The 16,112-nt window shown below is 24.1% G+C and overlaps 1 protein-coding gene across 1 annotated transcript in view; it reads left to right on the forward strand.

The window, feature by feature from the left end:
• Positions 1-16,112, forward strand: part of LOC129615097 (probable serine/threonine-protein kinase DDB_G0282963) — a 142,310-nt gene that overhangs the window by 73,358 nt on the left and 52,840 nt on the right. Inside the window, exon 4 of the mRNA XM_055530163.1 lies at positions 104-683. Within this exon, the coding sequence (XP_055386138.1) occupies positions 104-683 (580 nt within the window). The remainder of the gene's footprint in view (positions 1-103; positions 684-16,112) is intronic.

A 16,112-nucleotide genomic window follows, 5' to 3' on the forward strand; every position in this document is an offset into this window, starting at 1 on the left:
ACTAATTTAGTTGTTCAAAATTTTATTATAAAAATTTATTTCAAATTGAAAAAGTTTAAAAATTTATTTAAATTTTAATTAATAATTTTTAATATTTTTACAGAATGTCTTTACCCGGTCTCCCACCTTTACCAAAAAGCTTAGCAGCTATTGATGGACCAACGAATAATACTGTTAATAGTATTTTAAATCAAAATAATATTAATTCAAATAGTCCAAATATTGGTGGATCATATCTTCAACATCATCATATTCAACAACAACATCAATTACAACAGCAACATCATCATTTAAATAATGTAACATCAACAACACCAACAACATTATCGACAACAACATCGACATCATTATATGATAGTCATCAACAACAGCATCATCATTCTACTAGATCAATAAATAACAGTAATAATAGTAGTATAATATCAAATACTATTAGTAATAGTAGTAGTTTAATACCATCACAATTAAATCGTACTTCGACCAATAGTTTATCAAGTATTGGTAGTAATAGTAACATTATGACGGGTTTAAATTCATCACCAATAGCAACAACAAATAATTCGATAACAACAAATAATTCATTATCATTATCACAAACGACAGCGACTACAACAGCAACATCTATGACAAATAATACAACATCAACGTTAGATACACAATTGGCTGTTTTAAGAAGAGAAATGGTGAGTAAGTTTAGCTTTTTCTTTAAATTGATTTTGTTTGGATAAGTCAATGCGAATTCTAAGTAAAGTTATATAAATTTTCATATTACTCCTATTATTTTATACTATATTAAACATATTTCTCCGATTTACCGAATTTTGTTTAAAACCATGGGGTTTAGATTTCTTTAGTAAAACTTTATTTAATAAAAATTCAAATTAAGGCTTAGTAAACCGAATTTCGCTTACGTATAAGATATCTGGAACTTTTATTTCAAAAAAAAAATTCTGCAATATGAGAATTTTTTCTCAGTGTACAATTGCTAATTCAATCTTCTCTGTACTCAATAATTATTCAAATAAATTTGTTTTAAATCTTGTAATTAAAAAAAGATCAAAAGAACAGAGTAACTATTTTGGAAACCTTAATAAAACTTTTAATTATAATTAAAAGTTTATTTATGGGTTAATAGTTTCAGTACGAAACTATTTCCAAGTTGTAAGACTTTATTTTTTAAAGTTTAAAAAAAAGTTAAAGAAAAAATTTTGTTGTGTACAAAATCCTTTTTTTTTCTTTAAAGAAGTTTTCCTTACAAGGATATTTGAATATTTTGAAAGAAAAGAAAATTTCCATAGCATTGAAATTAAAAACAATTAATTATTTTTTATGTTTTGTAGTAAAGTTGATTGATTGATTTTTTTCAAAACCACACACAAGCTACAGAGAGTATATTATGTAATACATTGCAACATTTTTATGGTATACCACAACATGTTTGGTAATTAAATTGGTGCTTAGTTTAGGACATATTAAAATTCTGAACACATGATATTGTTTGCTTTAAGATAAGTAATTCAATCTTTATTGTTTTCCGACAATTTGAAGACTTTAGTTTACAAATTTCTTATTTACAATTTTCTTATTTACAATTTTCTTATTTAAGTTGGAACAAGTTTGTTTGAGAATATGGGTGTTCCAAATGGGACTACCTCTAGAATTGGTTCTTTCAATACGAAATTTAGAATTGAATTTCATATTGCAAAATTTTATTAAGTTCATAACGTCGATAACACATTTTTTATGCATTCGAAAAAGTGTCTTGCTTAGAGCCTTGATTTACAAAAATTTCTACAATTACAAACAATTTGCATATCCTTAAAACGTAAAAGAATAATACAGAAACAAAGATCCCAAAATTCACTTTTGTTTTATATTATTACTTGTGCTTTACTGTTCCTTTGAATTTATACTGATACGAGTTATAGCAATTTAGTTTTACGGTATTCTTTCCCCGGGTATTACTTTCTTTAAAACGTACTTATTTAATTTAAAATTAATTTTTAATAGAAAAGTTTTAATATTAAATATTTTAATTTTAAATACTTTAAAACTATAAAAAAATTTTTTAAGGTTGAGGTTCAGTATAAAAGGACTCAAAAAATAATTTAATTGAAAAAAAAAACAAGAAAAAAAAAGATTGTAGCATTTATAAATATTTGATTTGGAACTTTTTATTGCAAAACCTTTATCCAAATTAAAATGCATATGCATGAACGTTCATGTGAAAATTAATCAAATAAAATAATCGTTGTTTTTCTAATTTTCTTTGAAATGAAATATTTTGCTTCTTTCTCTTCGTACTTTACTAAGAGCTCTCCAAAAGTTGTTTAAATTCATAAAGAATTTCACAAATTTCAATTTTTTACACATCAGATACAACATTTGACTCACTTAACAAATACAACATAAAAGATTGCTTTAATACTGCAATACAAAATTTTCATGCTTAAAATTAAAATTATTGACAGATTAAATAGTTTTTAGGATTTGGTCCATGTTGAAATCCTTAAATCTTTTGAAATAAGAAAATTATCAATAGATACTTAGGAATTTTTTAAAAATTTCTTGAGAAAAGAATCTGCACCGCAGTTCCCCAGAATTTTTGTATAGGCTTTGGCTATTAATTTGAGTTTTTTTTTTTTTAAATAGCATTGAAAGTTAATCTTGCAATTTGAGCTAAGTTTTAATAATTATTCCAAATTTTTCACTGAATTGACGTTCAGGTGATTTTTTTTGAAACTCTCTATGTTTACTTCACAACACCTTTCACAAATATGTATAAGCGCCAAAAATTTTAATTTTAAAATTTATTTGATTGCATCTGATTGCGTTGAAGGTAATGTATTTGAAAATTGCAGTCAAATTATTTTTTCAATATTATGCGTATCCTTTCTTAAATAAGAAACTTTACAATTTTTACCGAGCGCATTGTATACAGTAAGCCAGGTTATGTGATCGAATTTTTAATAGAATTCCACTTCTTAAATAAGTAGGGAAGCTTAAATAATTTATTTGAAGCAAGAAATTTTCTTGAAATTTAATATTTGAGTTCTGTTTGCTACTAGACGTAACTGACTAGAATATTTTTCAGTGTATTCGAATGGCAAAAAGTGAATCTCTACTAAGAGCCAAATTTACATTTATATAAGTGTGTGAGAAGTACTTAAAACGGCATTTTTACAATATAATTATATTCTACAATATAAATTTTTTTACACATTTTCTTTATTTAAATTCAAATGATATTTGTTTGCAGTCGATTGCAAAATATTAAAAGGATCAAAATCCCTTCTAATCCAACTTTAATACATAGAAGTGTTGGTCTCTGCCACTACTTTATTTAATTTCATTTTGAAATATTCTAAAATTTTTGGACCATCACTCTTATTTCCCAATCTTTTTTTTTTCAATTTTGTGTTTTAAATTTAAATACAATGTTTTACCATTAAATGGTTAGAAAGAAAATTAAATAAAATACAAAATGCTTAACTTTTCCTTAAAATAAAGAAATAATACTAATAGACATTAGATTCTTGAAATAGGATAAAAAATAAAAGTAAAAAGAATAGAATTAAAGTGGTTTCTAAATTAAAATAAAAATGGAATACACTTTTTTATACAGTAAATACTTTCAGTAAATTAAAATACTTGTATAAATAAAAAGAAAAATAAATTAAAATTAATTTTAAAATTCTTTTTAGATTAATAATAGATTAGTTTTTTTTCTAATGTAATCAATTACGTCATACCTTGAGTATCTCTTATTTAAATTACTTTTTATATTGTTTCCAACTTCCAATTTACCAACTTCGTAGTATTAGTGTTAATAAAGGTGTGAAGTAAGAAAAGAATTCTTTAAATTTTTTAATGAATATTTTTTCGAAAATTTTAGTTAACTGTAAATTTTTAGTTAATTGCAATGAGCCCAATCAAACTATTCAATTTTTGCAAATAAAATTAACTATAATTTTCAATTTCATTCTAAATACTTGGGGCATATGACCAGAGCAGGACTGTGGAGAGTGACCACAAATTTTGTGAATATGGAAACTATCATAACAGGAACTTAAAATTCTGTTCCACAGTCCTTTTAAAGTAGGTTAGCTCCAATTCTTTATAATGATATTCAATACGTACTAGATTTTACAACCCTTTCAATTCAATGATATTCAATACTACAACTCTTTTTGAATCTCTAATTATGATTCTAAAAAATTGTTGTGCATATGCCAAACACAAAGATTTATTAAGTTATTGTTTATTAATGTCTTACATTTATATTTTAGACATACATAAAAAATCTAGAAAATATTAAGAACCATTTAGCCTTATCATGTTCGCAGATCGCGTTGAATTCCTGTAATTAAATTCAGAAAATTGGAAAATTCAAACATTTTTTATTCGTTAGTTGGTTAATTTCCTGCATTTATTCCTTCCTCCTCTTTCTTTGAGTCCGTGGGTCAGATGATTTGAAATTAAATATAAAACTTTGAACAGAAACGGTAGATTTATTTGGTTCTAACTGTAATAAGATAAGTTGTCTAATCAAAGAATAATTGTATCATGTTGTGACCGAAACCATTATATACGATGCACCATTATATTTCGAAATTGATTGTATGATTCAAGTTTAAATAGGAATTTTTACTGATAGTACACGTTTTCTTGATAAAAAAAAAAACTTTATATTGCAAAACTATTGTAACTTTTTATTTCAAAATCCTGTATAAAATTAGTTTTTAAAATCGTATAATAACTAACCATTATCCATAACATTTGAAATCTCTATATTATTTTCCTATAATTTGATTAAAGTTTATAATCTCTATATGGAAGTTTTTAGTTTCTTTTAGCATCTCTAGCAGATGCTAAAAAAAAATACCTAAAAGTTTTATGGTATTTTATTGAAATTAAGTTTCATCTTCAAATAATGGCTAACACTTTATATTGTTCTACACTTTGTAAAACTTTTCGCAATATATTCAATCAACAATATTACATACAAAGTATATATTATGCTTGTGTACCTGGTTCTCATACTTTTAAATTATATATACTTGCTCTATATTAAATATTTACTGTTCAAAAAAGAAAAAAGTTGAATTTGAAAAATCTAAAAAGTTTAAAATTGAATTTTAGAGACAAAATACAAAAAAAAAACAACACAGTAATGGTGCATAGTGTCGCAAAATTATACGTAAAGGTGTTACTGCAAAAAAGTTTTAAAATTTTCTTTTTTTCGTTTTTTTTTTTTTTTTGAATTTTTGTTAATGTCCTCTTGCTTTCGTGACTAAAATTTGTAAGAAAAATAAATAAAATTTAATATTTTTTAACCCATACAATTAAGAAAGTAGATAACCTTTGTGTATAAATTTTTGACATTTTGTAAGGAATTATCTCTGCTGGATTTTCATAATACTCTGATTTTGAAATGGTTGCAAATATTAAAGAATAGTTTCTAATTTAGATCAAATTCAATAATAAAAAATGTTATTCTTAAAAATGTTGAATTATGTATTATGCAATTTATTTTAAGTAAAAAATCTAACAGAGTTGTGGCATTTTTGGTGAAATTTATAAGACGCAGGGCAGAATTTTGAATATAATTAGAATTGTTATAAAAATATATCCTATCCGCACAAGCATGGTAATATTCCTCATAAAATTCGTTTTTATTTTACACATTGGTTAAATTTTTTGCCAATTACAGTTTTGCTCAAACAAAGTGTATAGACCTGTTTTTGTTACTTAAATTACGGTGTTTGGAAGGTGTAGCTACAAAAATTTACCTAAATCTTTTAACATCACATTTCAATCGAAATTGTCTATAAACTACCAGGTCTTTATACAGTTAGAAGATGCTGATGTCAACTGGATTTTCTATACGGCTAAACTAAACTATTAAGACAGTAAGTGGCAGGTTTACTCGAAATTCTATTACAAAAAATTTTAAAATCATCATACTGAAAAATTCCAATTTCAAGGATATCGGGTTTTGATGTAAATTCAAGTTAATGCAATTTATGTAAAAAAATTATGAGAATTCAAATTTTTCCGATTTATTCATAGACTCTTTCAAAGATTTTGAATTGATATTCGCCTGTGTATATGCAATATGTCATATAATCAGCAAAAAAGTGGAATACTTCTATTTTAGTGTTGAACTCGTTAGTACCATCTCTGTTTAGTAATAAATTTTTATAAATTTTTAATTTTTGTTTTGATATTTTGGAAAAAGTTGAAGAAATTTTAAAGTTATTTTTCGCTTATAGAAAGAAATTCAATTTTCTATGAAAGTTTATTTTATTTTTTTCCCCTTGTAAAAAATTTTTGTGCTCATTTTATACTTTCTTTACTCTTCTTCCATATTTCGAAAGATTAGTTTTGACATGCTTTTTGGGAATACAATTGCAATACAAATTGAGAAAAGATGGTGGAAAAAAAAAGTTCTTTACTTTAATTGCTTTATGGTTAGTTTTTGAACTACAATTTTAAATGAATATTTTTTTTTTATTTTTCTGTGGGTACTGCATTGTGTAAATTTTCGGAAATTTTTCTCTGTATAATGCGGTAAAACATTTACAAACTAACACATTGAATAAAAATTTTTATTCTTTTATAGTTTTTACAAAATTTGAATTAAGCTGAAAAAATTAAAGTTTAAAATAAGAAAAATACAAAAAAAAAAAAATAATATGCTAGAAGGAAATGAAAATTTTAAATAAATAATTCTAATAAAATTCATTTTATTTTCCGCGGAAAGGGTTAATTAAAAATTTTATTTTAATTAAAATGTTGAAATTATTTGTTATTTTCTAAAACCTAATTAGATTTATTGTGAATTTACAAGGAATATGAAACAATAATCTATATAGAAATAGAGCTTTAGAAGTCAAATGAGTTTTAGAAAAGTAAAGAAAGTTTAGAATAATAAAGTTGGGTCAAACCAATGGTTTGTATTGTAGCACTTTTCCCTTCAACAAGTGAAAATTCTGCTTTTAAATACAGTCTATGTAGTCTATGTACCTATCACACTATAAAAATTATTTTCATTCATATACAAAACTATTACTAGGATTGCATATATTTAGGATGACGCATATATGCAGTCTTTGAAATAAAGCAAAAATTAACATAAAAAGGGGTTAACATAATGCTCGATTTTAAGGGTTAATTGTGTGAGTTAAGAAAAATAATTATATTTTTTAGTGTCACGAAATTTACCGTTAGCTTTTTGCGTTTAAAAAAATTTGGAAAAGCTTGCGGTTTCGGAAATATAGGGTGTCAAAAATTCAAATTTTACGATTTTCAAGAGGTGATAACTTGAGAGGGGGTGGAGATGGAAAAAAAATTTCTTCTAACGAAATGAACTATTTGTTAATGTCTAAAAGCCCCTAAAATTTCAAAGTTCTAGAATATAGGATCTAGAAGAAAAACGACATCAAAAATTTGGAAAAAAAGGACTTTAGATAACGGTAAATTTCAACGGCCATTTTGTTTTTCTAAAGTTTAACTATAGTATACCGCGCTAGGGGAAGCAAGCCGCTGCCTTTCTGCGTTTGCAAAATTTCAAAAATACTTATGGTTTCATTGCAACAAATATTTAAAAAAGGCCATTTTTAGGGTTTTGGGGGGGTATAACTTCTAGAGGGGGGGAGATAGGTAAAAATTTTGTTCTACGAAAATAAGTTTCTAGTAAAGATCTATGTATATATAAAATTTCAGCTTTCTATCTTCAAGGGTGTAGAAGTTTTGTAAACAAAAAAAGTGTCCACGGACGGACGGACGGACGGACGGACGGACAGAGTGAAACTAATAAGCACTTTTTTCAAAAAATTTTTTGGAAAAGTGCTAAAAATTAAATTAAAAGAAGTGATAAACTAAAGGACATAATATAAATTTTTGAATTTCGACTTCTTCTTTGGCTTTCTCTTTAAATTTGAAATTCCAGTTTGCATAAATTTTAAACGTATAATGGTTTTTTAATTGAAGTTTCAGTTGAGAATATTATAGGGGCATGAAATCTAAATCCTAGCTAACTCAATAAACTTTGTCTTTTGTATTATTCAAAAACTAGGAAAATAATTTTGAGTCTTCATTCAAAATTATAAAATCATTTGATCGCTAATAATTATTTTACAATATTTTAAAGAATAAAAAAAAATTTTAGGAATTTTTTATGATGAGAAACGGAAACATAAGCACTTAAACACCTTTCTTATAAACCTTTTATGCACGATGCACCAATTTAAATCTTTAATCTAAACCAATTTCCCTTTCGAAAGAAAATTTTCTTTTATTCTGAACTTTTAAAATTTTTTTTACCCCTCTATAAGATTTTGTTTTCTTACGTATTCTTTATTTTTAAGTGCACACATAAATGATATTTTTTTTTATGAAAAATTCTACGCTTGGTTGAATTTCCTTATTATTCTCAATTTTTTTGTTCTTTTTTGTTTTTTTTTTGCTGTAATATGCTACTGCGATTATATAAATATTAAATTGATAGCATCTGAAAGTGTGTTTAACTGCTGTCACGGTGCATAAAATTCCTGCATTATAGTTTCTATAAAGCAAAGCAAAGGCAAAAAAAAAATATTACACATTGCAGTTCATTTTAATATTGAAAGGTTAACCGTGAAAATGACAAGTTGTGAATTAAAAAAAAAAAAAAATATTCAATTTTTTTTCATATTTTTTTCTTTATTACTCGTATATGTAGTGCAACTAAAATACCTATTAAATTGGTATAATTTTTGAAAATAAATTTATCTATATAGATAGACAAAAAATAAATAGTTTTCATTATCGTTTACTGTCACTTTTACAGTAAATTACGAGTATTTGGAACGGGATTTAAAATATTTTTGGATAGACATTTAATGAAGACATTTATTCTTGAAAATTTCCAAAATAAATAAATTTTTTTTAAATTGTAAGAATAGTTTTAAAAAAAATATATAGCATAGTCTAAGAATTTGAAAATTTCTATTGAATAGTTTCTACTTTTTGAAAATATAATATACTTAATTAAGGAGTTATAAACTTTAATGGAATTAGTTTTTAAATTTAAAGAAAAATTGTCACTTACATGTGGATCTACACCCTTATTGTGAATCTCACTCGTAGAGTTCTACGAATTTCAAACTATGTTACACGCGTAAACTTTTGAGTTGTTATAATTTTCTCCTTAGAGATAATCTGCAAAGGCAACATTAATTTTCGGAATGTCAAAATCGATATTTTGGCAACAATTAAATAGTAAATATTAAAAAAAATAATAGATATTTCAAAAAGCAAAATACAATCAAAAGAAATTTAATTAAAATGAACTCATTTTCCTTAAAGAATACCTTTAAGAAATTTTTGTTGAAATATACATAAAATAAATTCTACTAAATACCTGCATTTTCTTCTTTTAAGCCTAAAAAAAATTAACAAATAAACTAAAACCTTAAAAAAATTAGCCAACCTGTCTTCAACACTGGTTATATCTACGTTCGAAAATTTCATTAGTAGAATTTTGACATTTATTTTCATTACGAGTGTGATTATTAGATTACTCTATTACGAATTTCGGCAATTATTACAGTACTACGAGTGAGATTTACAATAAGGGTGCTAATATTGTTTTAATGATCTGATGAAATCAATTGATAAGAATTAAAAATCAAAATTGTTTACATATGTATGTATAAAATTTGTAAAATTTCTCTATATCGGCAACGAAGTCACTCTACTTTTGATCAGTTAGCACTAAAATTAAAGTTGGAAGAATAATTAAATCAACGTGACATCAATACGATTCATAATTTCTCTGTATACAACAATTAGAATTAAACTCAGTAAAATTGGAAGTCAATTGTATTAGTTTGAAATTTGCCCTAGGGTTCTTCACATACTTTACGCAAAGCTTAATAAAATTCTATATTATTAAAAATACTTAGTAACGTTGTTGAATTATTACCACAGAATGAGATTACATATGTCAAACTAATTTAAATTCACTTATTTTGAAAAAACAAAATTCATTTAGCCTCAATTTATTATGACACAAATTTTTAAATTAATTATACATATATTTCGAAATTAATGCCGTTAGAGATTGTTCTCAAAAACTAGTTCTTTTCATTCGATTTTCTATGTTGCGACTACAAAATGAATTGTAAAATGTCAAATTTGCTAAATTTAAATATTTTGTTATACAATCGATTCCATTTAAGTTTTATTTTTTCAAATTTGTATTTATTACGGTTTTGATCCAAATTCTTTTTGATTTTTCTATGATTATTCGTTGTTTAATTTATTAAAAAAAAAAAATAGACATTGTTTTCTTATATTTTTCCTTTACCGTGAATTTCTTTAGGCAATTTAAAATTTTCCTCTGCTTTTCTTCAGAAAGACGAGCACAGTTTCGAAGGAAAACTTAAAAAAATAAAAAACAAAAAAAACAAAGAAAAATTTTGATCGTTATACCGCGGAAATTTTCATTGAATATTTTTCATTGTTTTTTCATTGCATGCTTTCTTCATTTTCATAATATTTTATTCAAGCTTTTCAATCTCTCATACTATCTTCGAGTTTTTCATTTTAAAGATTAGATTTGATTCTATATACACATATTTTAAAGATAAACCAAAAAAAAAAAAAAGAAAAAAATTAAGAACAGAATTGCACACAGAATAAAATTTAAAGAATGAATTTTTCCTTTAAGGGCTGTACTGTGTATAGTACTTCTGATAATGAATAAAAAAAAATGGGGAAGAAATGTGAAACCTGTAGAGTGGAACGGAAATTTTATTTATTTTTCATATATATATATATACATAATTTTTTTTTCATTTTAAAATATTATAATAATAATGGATAAAGGAATTCAGGTTCGTTTATTACTACTTGTATATACGGGCAATGTACACACAATAAGAAAAGTTTCTGGATTTTATTTTTATCGCGATATAAATGGAGAGTAGGTTAGGTGTACCAACCTTTTCATTGTTCAAGAATTTAACAAACAAAAAAAAATAGAAACTCTTTTTGTTTTTGCTTTTTCTTTTTATGCAATTTTCTTATATAAAATAACATTTCTTATGAATAAAGTGAGCCTTTCAAAATATATGGTAATGTTCTTATTCCAGATTTTAAATCTTTATGCTTACCATTAAAATTATATAATAACAATAATAACAAAAGAAAAAAAAAACATAATTTTAAGAACAATTCAATAATAATAAGAAGTGGAAAAGATCGTAAAGCACAACGAATAAAGAATAAAATAAGTAAAGTTTTTATCAACTTCCTTGAGAGTGGTTGTGGTACAATGATTTTTCCAGTGAAGATGATAAAAGAAAATGTATATTTTATTTATACCATTTGGTAATTTTTGTATAATAAAGTGAATAGAGGTTGTTATAAGTATAATGTTTTCTGAAGAGCGCACGTAGTATAAAATTAGAATGAAAATTTAGCGGTAGAAAAAAAAAAACAATACAAGGAAGTGAAAATGAAATTTTTTCACATTTTTTCTATTAAACAATTATAATTTTAACCCATTCATGGCTTACTAGTTAATTTAGAAATATTTATCTTAATGTATGCTTAATTAAATTATTTTTTGAAAATTATACTTTGTTTGATTATCTCGAATGTATGCAAGTCATTTGAATAAAGTTTCACTGTACTTCATGTTTTAATCAAATTTTGTAAATACGCAAAATTTTGATTTGAGAGCATACGAAAAAAAATTAAATTAATGTAAATGTACGCATGAAATTAATTTTGAATTTGGGTACAGTTAATTGGGTACAGTTTAATTGGGTAAATTTGATAATTTGAGTATTTCATTAGTTAAGGACAATATGTGTATAATAATATTTATAAATTAATGACCTAAACGTAACTGTTTATTTTTAAACAGTAATTAATCATTTTGATAACTTCGGCACAGTTAATACAATAATTGTCTTCTTTTTATATATTTAGGTATAGTAACTTCTAAAATAATTAAAGAAATAGTATGTTTGTTTGTATTTGTGGGTCGATATTTATCAAAAAGGATGTCTAAAGCGGTAATTTACAAATTCTAGATTTCAGAAAACTATGCCTTTTTGTCGGAACGGAACCGCCTTGGTGCAATGTATGTTATGTTTATTTGGACGCTTATTACTATTATTCTTAACAATACTTATTTCTAAATCTTCGCAGCGAAGTCCTATTTTTGCAAAATATAGTATATATTGTGCAGAAATTCTTTTTGTTTATTTGGACGCTTATTATTAATTTTTTTAACAACACTCATTTCTAAATTGTTAGTGTTCCCTTAAAAGAACAACTTTAATATTACTCTGTTTGATATTCCAAACTCCGTTTCTGAAAATTTGTAAATATTTTGCCTTTTTCTAATATTAATTTCTCAATTGCCTATTCTTTAAAATTTCTGCTTTTGCCACTTGCATTTTCAAAATTTTTATGCCTTAACCATATGAAATTTAGTAAAACAAATGCAATATAACATTATTTGAATAAGTACTTATTGCTTATTAGCATTTATTTAAATTTAAAATTTAAAATTTGGGATTTAAAATGTTTTTCTCTGTAGAACGAATAAACTATCTAGATACATTTTAGCATAATTCTTAAATTGAATAGTTTCAGAATCTACATTTTAACATTTTTTCTTAAACTGAAACTATGAAACTATGAATGGGTTAATAAAAATGTCAATATTTTATTAAAACATTGGTTAAATAAGTTACATATTTAAGTGGTTTTTATATCTACATAGTAATACAAAAGATGTACGTATACACGTTTAAATTTTATAAAGGTGAACATTTTAAATTAACTTTTGCTCTTAGATCATATTTTTTTTTGTATTAAAATAATTGAAGCATGTATAATAATTTTTATTCAATTAAATATTTCATCTTTTTTTTTTTGGTTCAATTTATTCTTGGAATAATTGACGACATGCAATATAAATTAATGTTTATTTCAGCAAAAGGTTAACCATACAGTTCAAATTTATGATATAATATTCATTTAAATAATATTTTCCAAGTATAATTCATAAATTGCTTATTATTAATTATTATTATATAACTCTCATTAACAATTAATTTTGAAAAAAAAAACTAAGTATTTATTTATGAAATGAAAAGGGAAGCATAATTAATAGATTAATTTGCAGATTATTTACAGATTTATTGAAATTTTCCACAAATTGAAAATTATAACCATTACAAATTTTTAATGAAATTATATAAAAATGCATATTTGAAAATTATATTAATAAAAATTAAATATTACAACTCGTGATTATCATTTTGTATATAGAATTGAAATTATTATTGGTATTGATTAAGTTATAAAATTAAATTATTTGTAATTAAACTAAAATAAGTGATAAAAAAGTCCAAAACTGAAAATTTACGTGTGATAAAGTAGGAAGGGTACAATAAGATCACTGGATGTTCATTATTTAGATTTGTATATTTCAATATACAAATTTAGATGAAAATTTTTTTATATATTTTCCAAATCTTTAATATACGCGCGACTTACATATTAAGCCGAAATTGGGACAATAATATCTTAGTATAATTTCATTGTCTATCTGATCTTGTATCATTTATCGATAGTGATATATAACTTACATAAATACATTTATGTAGAATGTGTTGGGTTTTATTTGTTTTCTAACACTTACACATTAATAAGAAAGGTGTTTGTGCCCAATTTTTTTTCCATAAACTAACGGAAATCAGAATTTATTTACTATTAAATATAAAAGATGGCAATACTTTGCTGTTTAATATTATTTGAATTTTATTATTTAATTTATTAATTTAATTCCCTAGCAAATATTATTAAAGTTCTCTAATAACAAGATAAAGTTTTCAAACCACGTTTTTTCTAATTTTGATTTGTATAGTCCAATTTTAAGATCAGTTATTAAAATTGAAATCAGATGCAGAAGAAAATGTAAATTGACCGTCAATTGAAACTTGAGAAAATTATCAAGCTTTTTTTACACTCTGATATTTGAGTTTAATTTATCAATTTCTGTAACAAATTGTTCGAAATGAAATGGTTTTCGAATTGAGTACATAGAACACTTTATGTTTCCTGTCTTATAACGTATACTAGACTCATTTCTATTCTATACATTACTGCCACAAAGGCTTGCAACAGTTCCTGTATTAGTCATATTTTGTTATTAATTTTTGTAACTTAAATTTATTAGTTTTCGTAAAGTTTATACGTATTTGTGTCGTTGTTGTCATTAATATAACACTTTTTAAACAATAAATATAATTTCATTTTTTGAAAATTTAATTAAAATGTCAAATTAAATTATTAAAAAAAATTTTACAAAAAAGATAAATTTTAACTATGAAAAAAAAGCAAACAGAAAAGTAATTGTCATATTCAATCGCTGACATAATTCAAAACATAAATAATAGATTAATTCTATATACTTTCATGCCACAAAATGTAACACAATTATTGTTATTAAAAATAAAAGGCAAACAAAATACAATATCAAAAAAAAATCTTTGTTTTAAATCGTTTTTGTTTTATTTTTTGGTTTTTTTTTATTGCAAGCAATTATTATCAAAGAGAATGTAACTATCATTAAAAATAGTAACGCTAGAGCTACATTTACATTTACGTTATATAATATTATGCAAAAAATATTAAAAATAAAAATTATAGGTTTGCCATTATTATTACTAAAGTAAATGGTTTTTATGTAGAAATTGATGTCTATGTATGTAATATAAAACAAAACAGGGTGTTATACAGCCTACATACAATTTAATTGTGCTCAATTATATTTTATATTGTATAAAGTGTATACCGAAGCGTTGTACAACTTACAGTTATTAGCTACATTTTTCAATACTACCATACAGTTAGTAAAGAACACAATATTTGATTTCGAATAAAATCGGTCACATTCTTAGAGCATATATAATTCATATTTTTGCGTCAAAAAACGTAGGTAATTATTTTTAGGTGAAATTCAATCAAATTTATTTTTTATTACAATTTCAGTTTCAAACGGATACTTTCCTACCTATACTATAGCGATAGCGATAGCTTAACGAAAATTCTTATCGTATAGAGAAGACTTTTTCCCAACCTTTTCAATCAATCTCTTCACCATTTACTAAATTTCGTTTTTTTCTAATCATTATCCTTTTCGTTCCAAATACTTCTTTCGAATTAATTCAATAGTCAAATTCATTCCTGATTTCTGACAAAATTTTTTTTTTCAAAACAATTTTCTTGATTTCGCATTTTTATGCCTTGTTCTTGGTAATAGTGCTATGATACTAAAAATGGTGGTCTAAGATTATAAAATAAAACTTAAATATGATTTCTAAACATAAACGATTATGCAAAACTATTGTAATGGTTAACAGAAAAATATTAATGGTATTGTTTATAAAACTAGCTGTACAGGGAAAAATAAAATTGTTGGAAAATCTTTTTCGAAAATAAAAAATGAACAATTGGTGTAATTTTAAATGAAATTTCATTGTTACACTCATTTTTAATTTTATTTATAATTTCTAATATTTTTCTAATTTCGTTTGTAATTGTTACGGCTTTTTAATATTTAATTTATTTCATAGTGATTCAGTCAATTTCAATTGTAGGGTAATATCAGTTGAAATGTTATCTTTTACATGGATTATTTATTTCTAGTTACGACGGTTATTCACTTAAAGTGTTATACGATACACGCATTATATGTTACGAGTGTTGGGTCTTCAACTATTTTATAGTTGGATTAATAAACATGAAATATTATATACCCATAAAGAAACTTTGATAATGGGTTTTATGTGGTATGTTCTATAGATGGCGATCTGTTCATCTCTGAAGTAGTATACACGAACACTTAATCAATTGTTTATTAAATATTAATTAAATTAAATAAAGTTAATGAAAAATGTTTAATAAGTAAATCCTAAATAAAAAGTACCTTAAGATTAACCAAACCAACTTATTTCCTTAATTTATTAACTTTATTTCTTTATAGGTAGGGAACTAGAGTAGGTTAAAAATATAGAGGAGTTGGAAAATTATTTCACATT

The sequence above is a fragment of the Condylostylus longicornis genome, unplaced genomic scaffold, assembly GCF_029603195.1.
Source record: "Condylostylus longicornis isolate FDR11 unplaced genomic scaffold, ASM2960319v2 ptg000135l, whole genome shotgun sequence".
Taxonomy (NCBI): Eukaryota; Metazoa; Arthropoda; class Insecta; order Diptera; family Dolichopodidae; genus Condylostylus; species Condylostylus longicornis.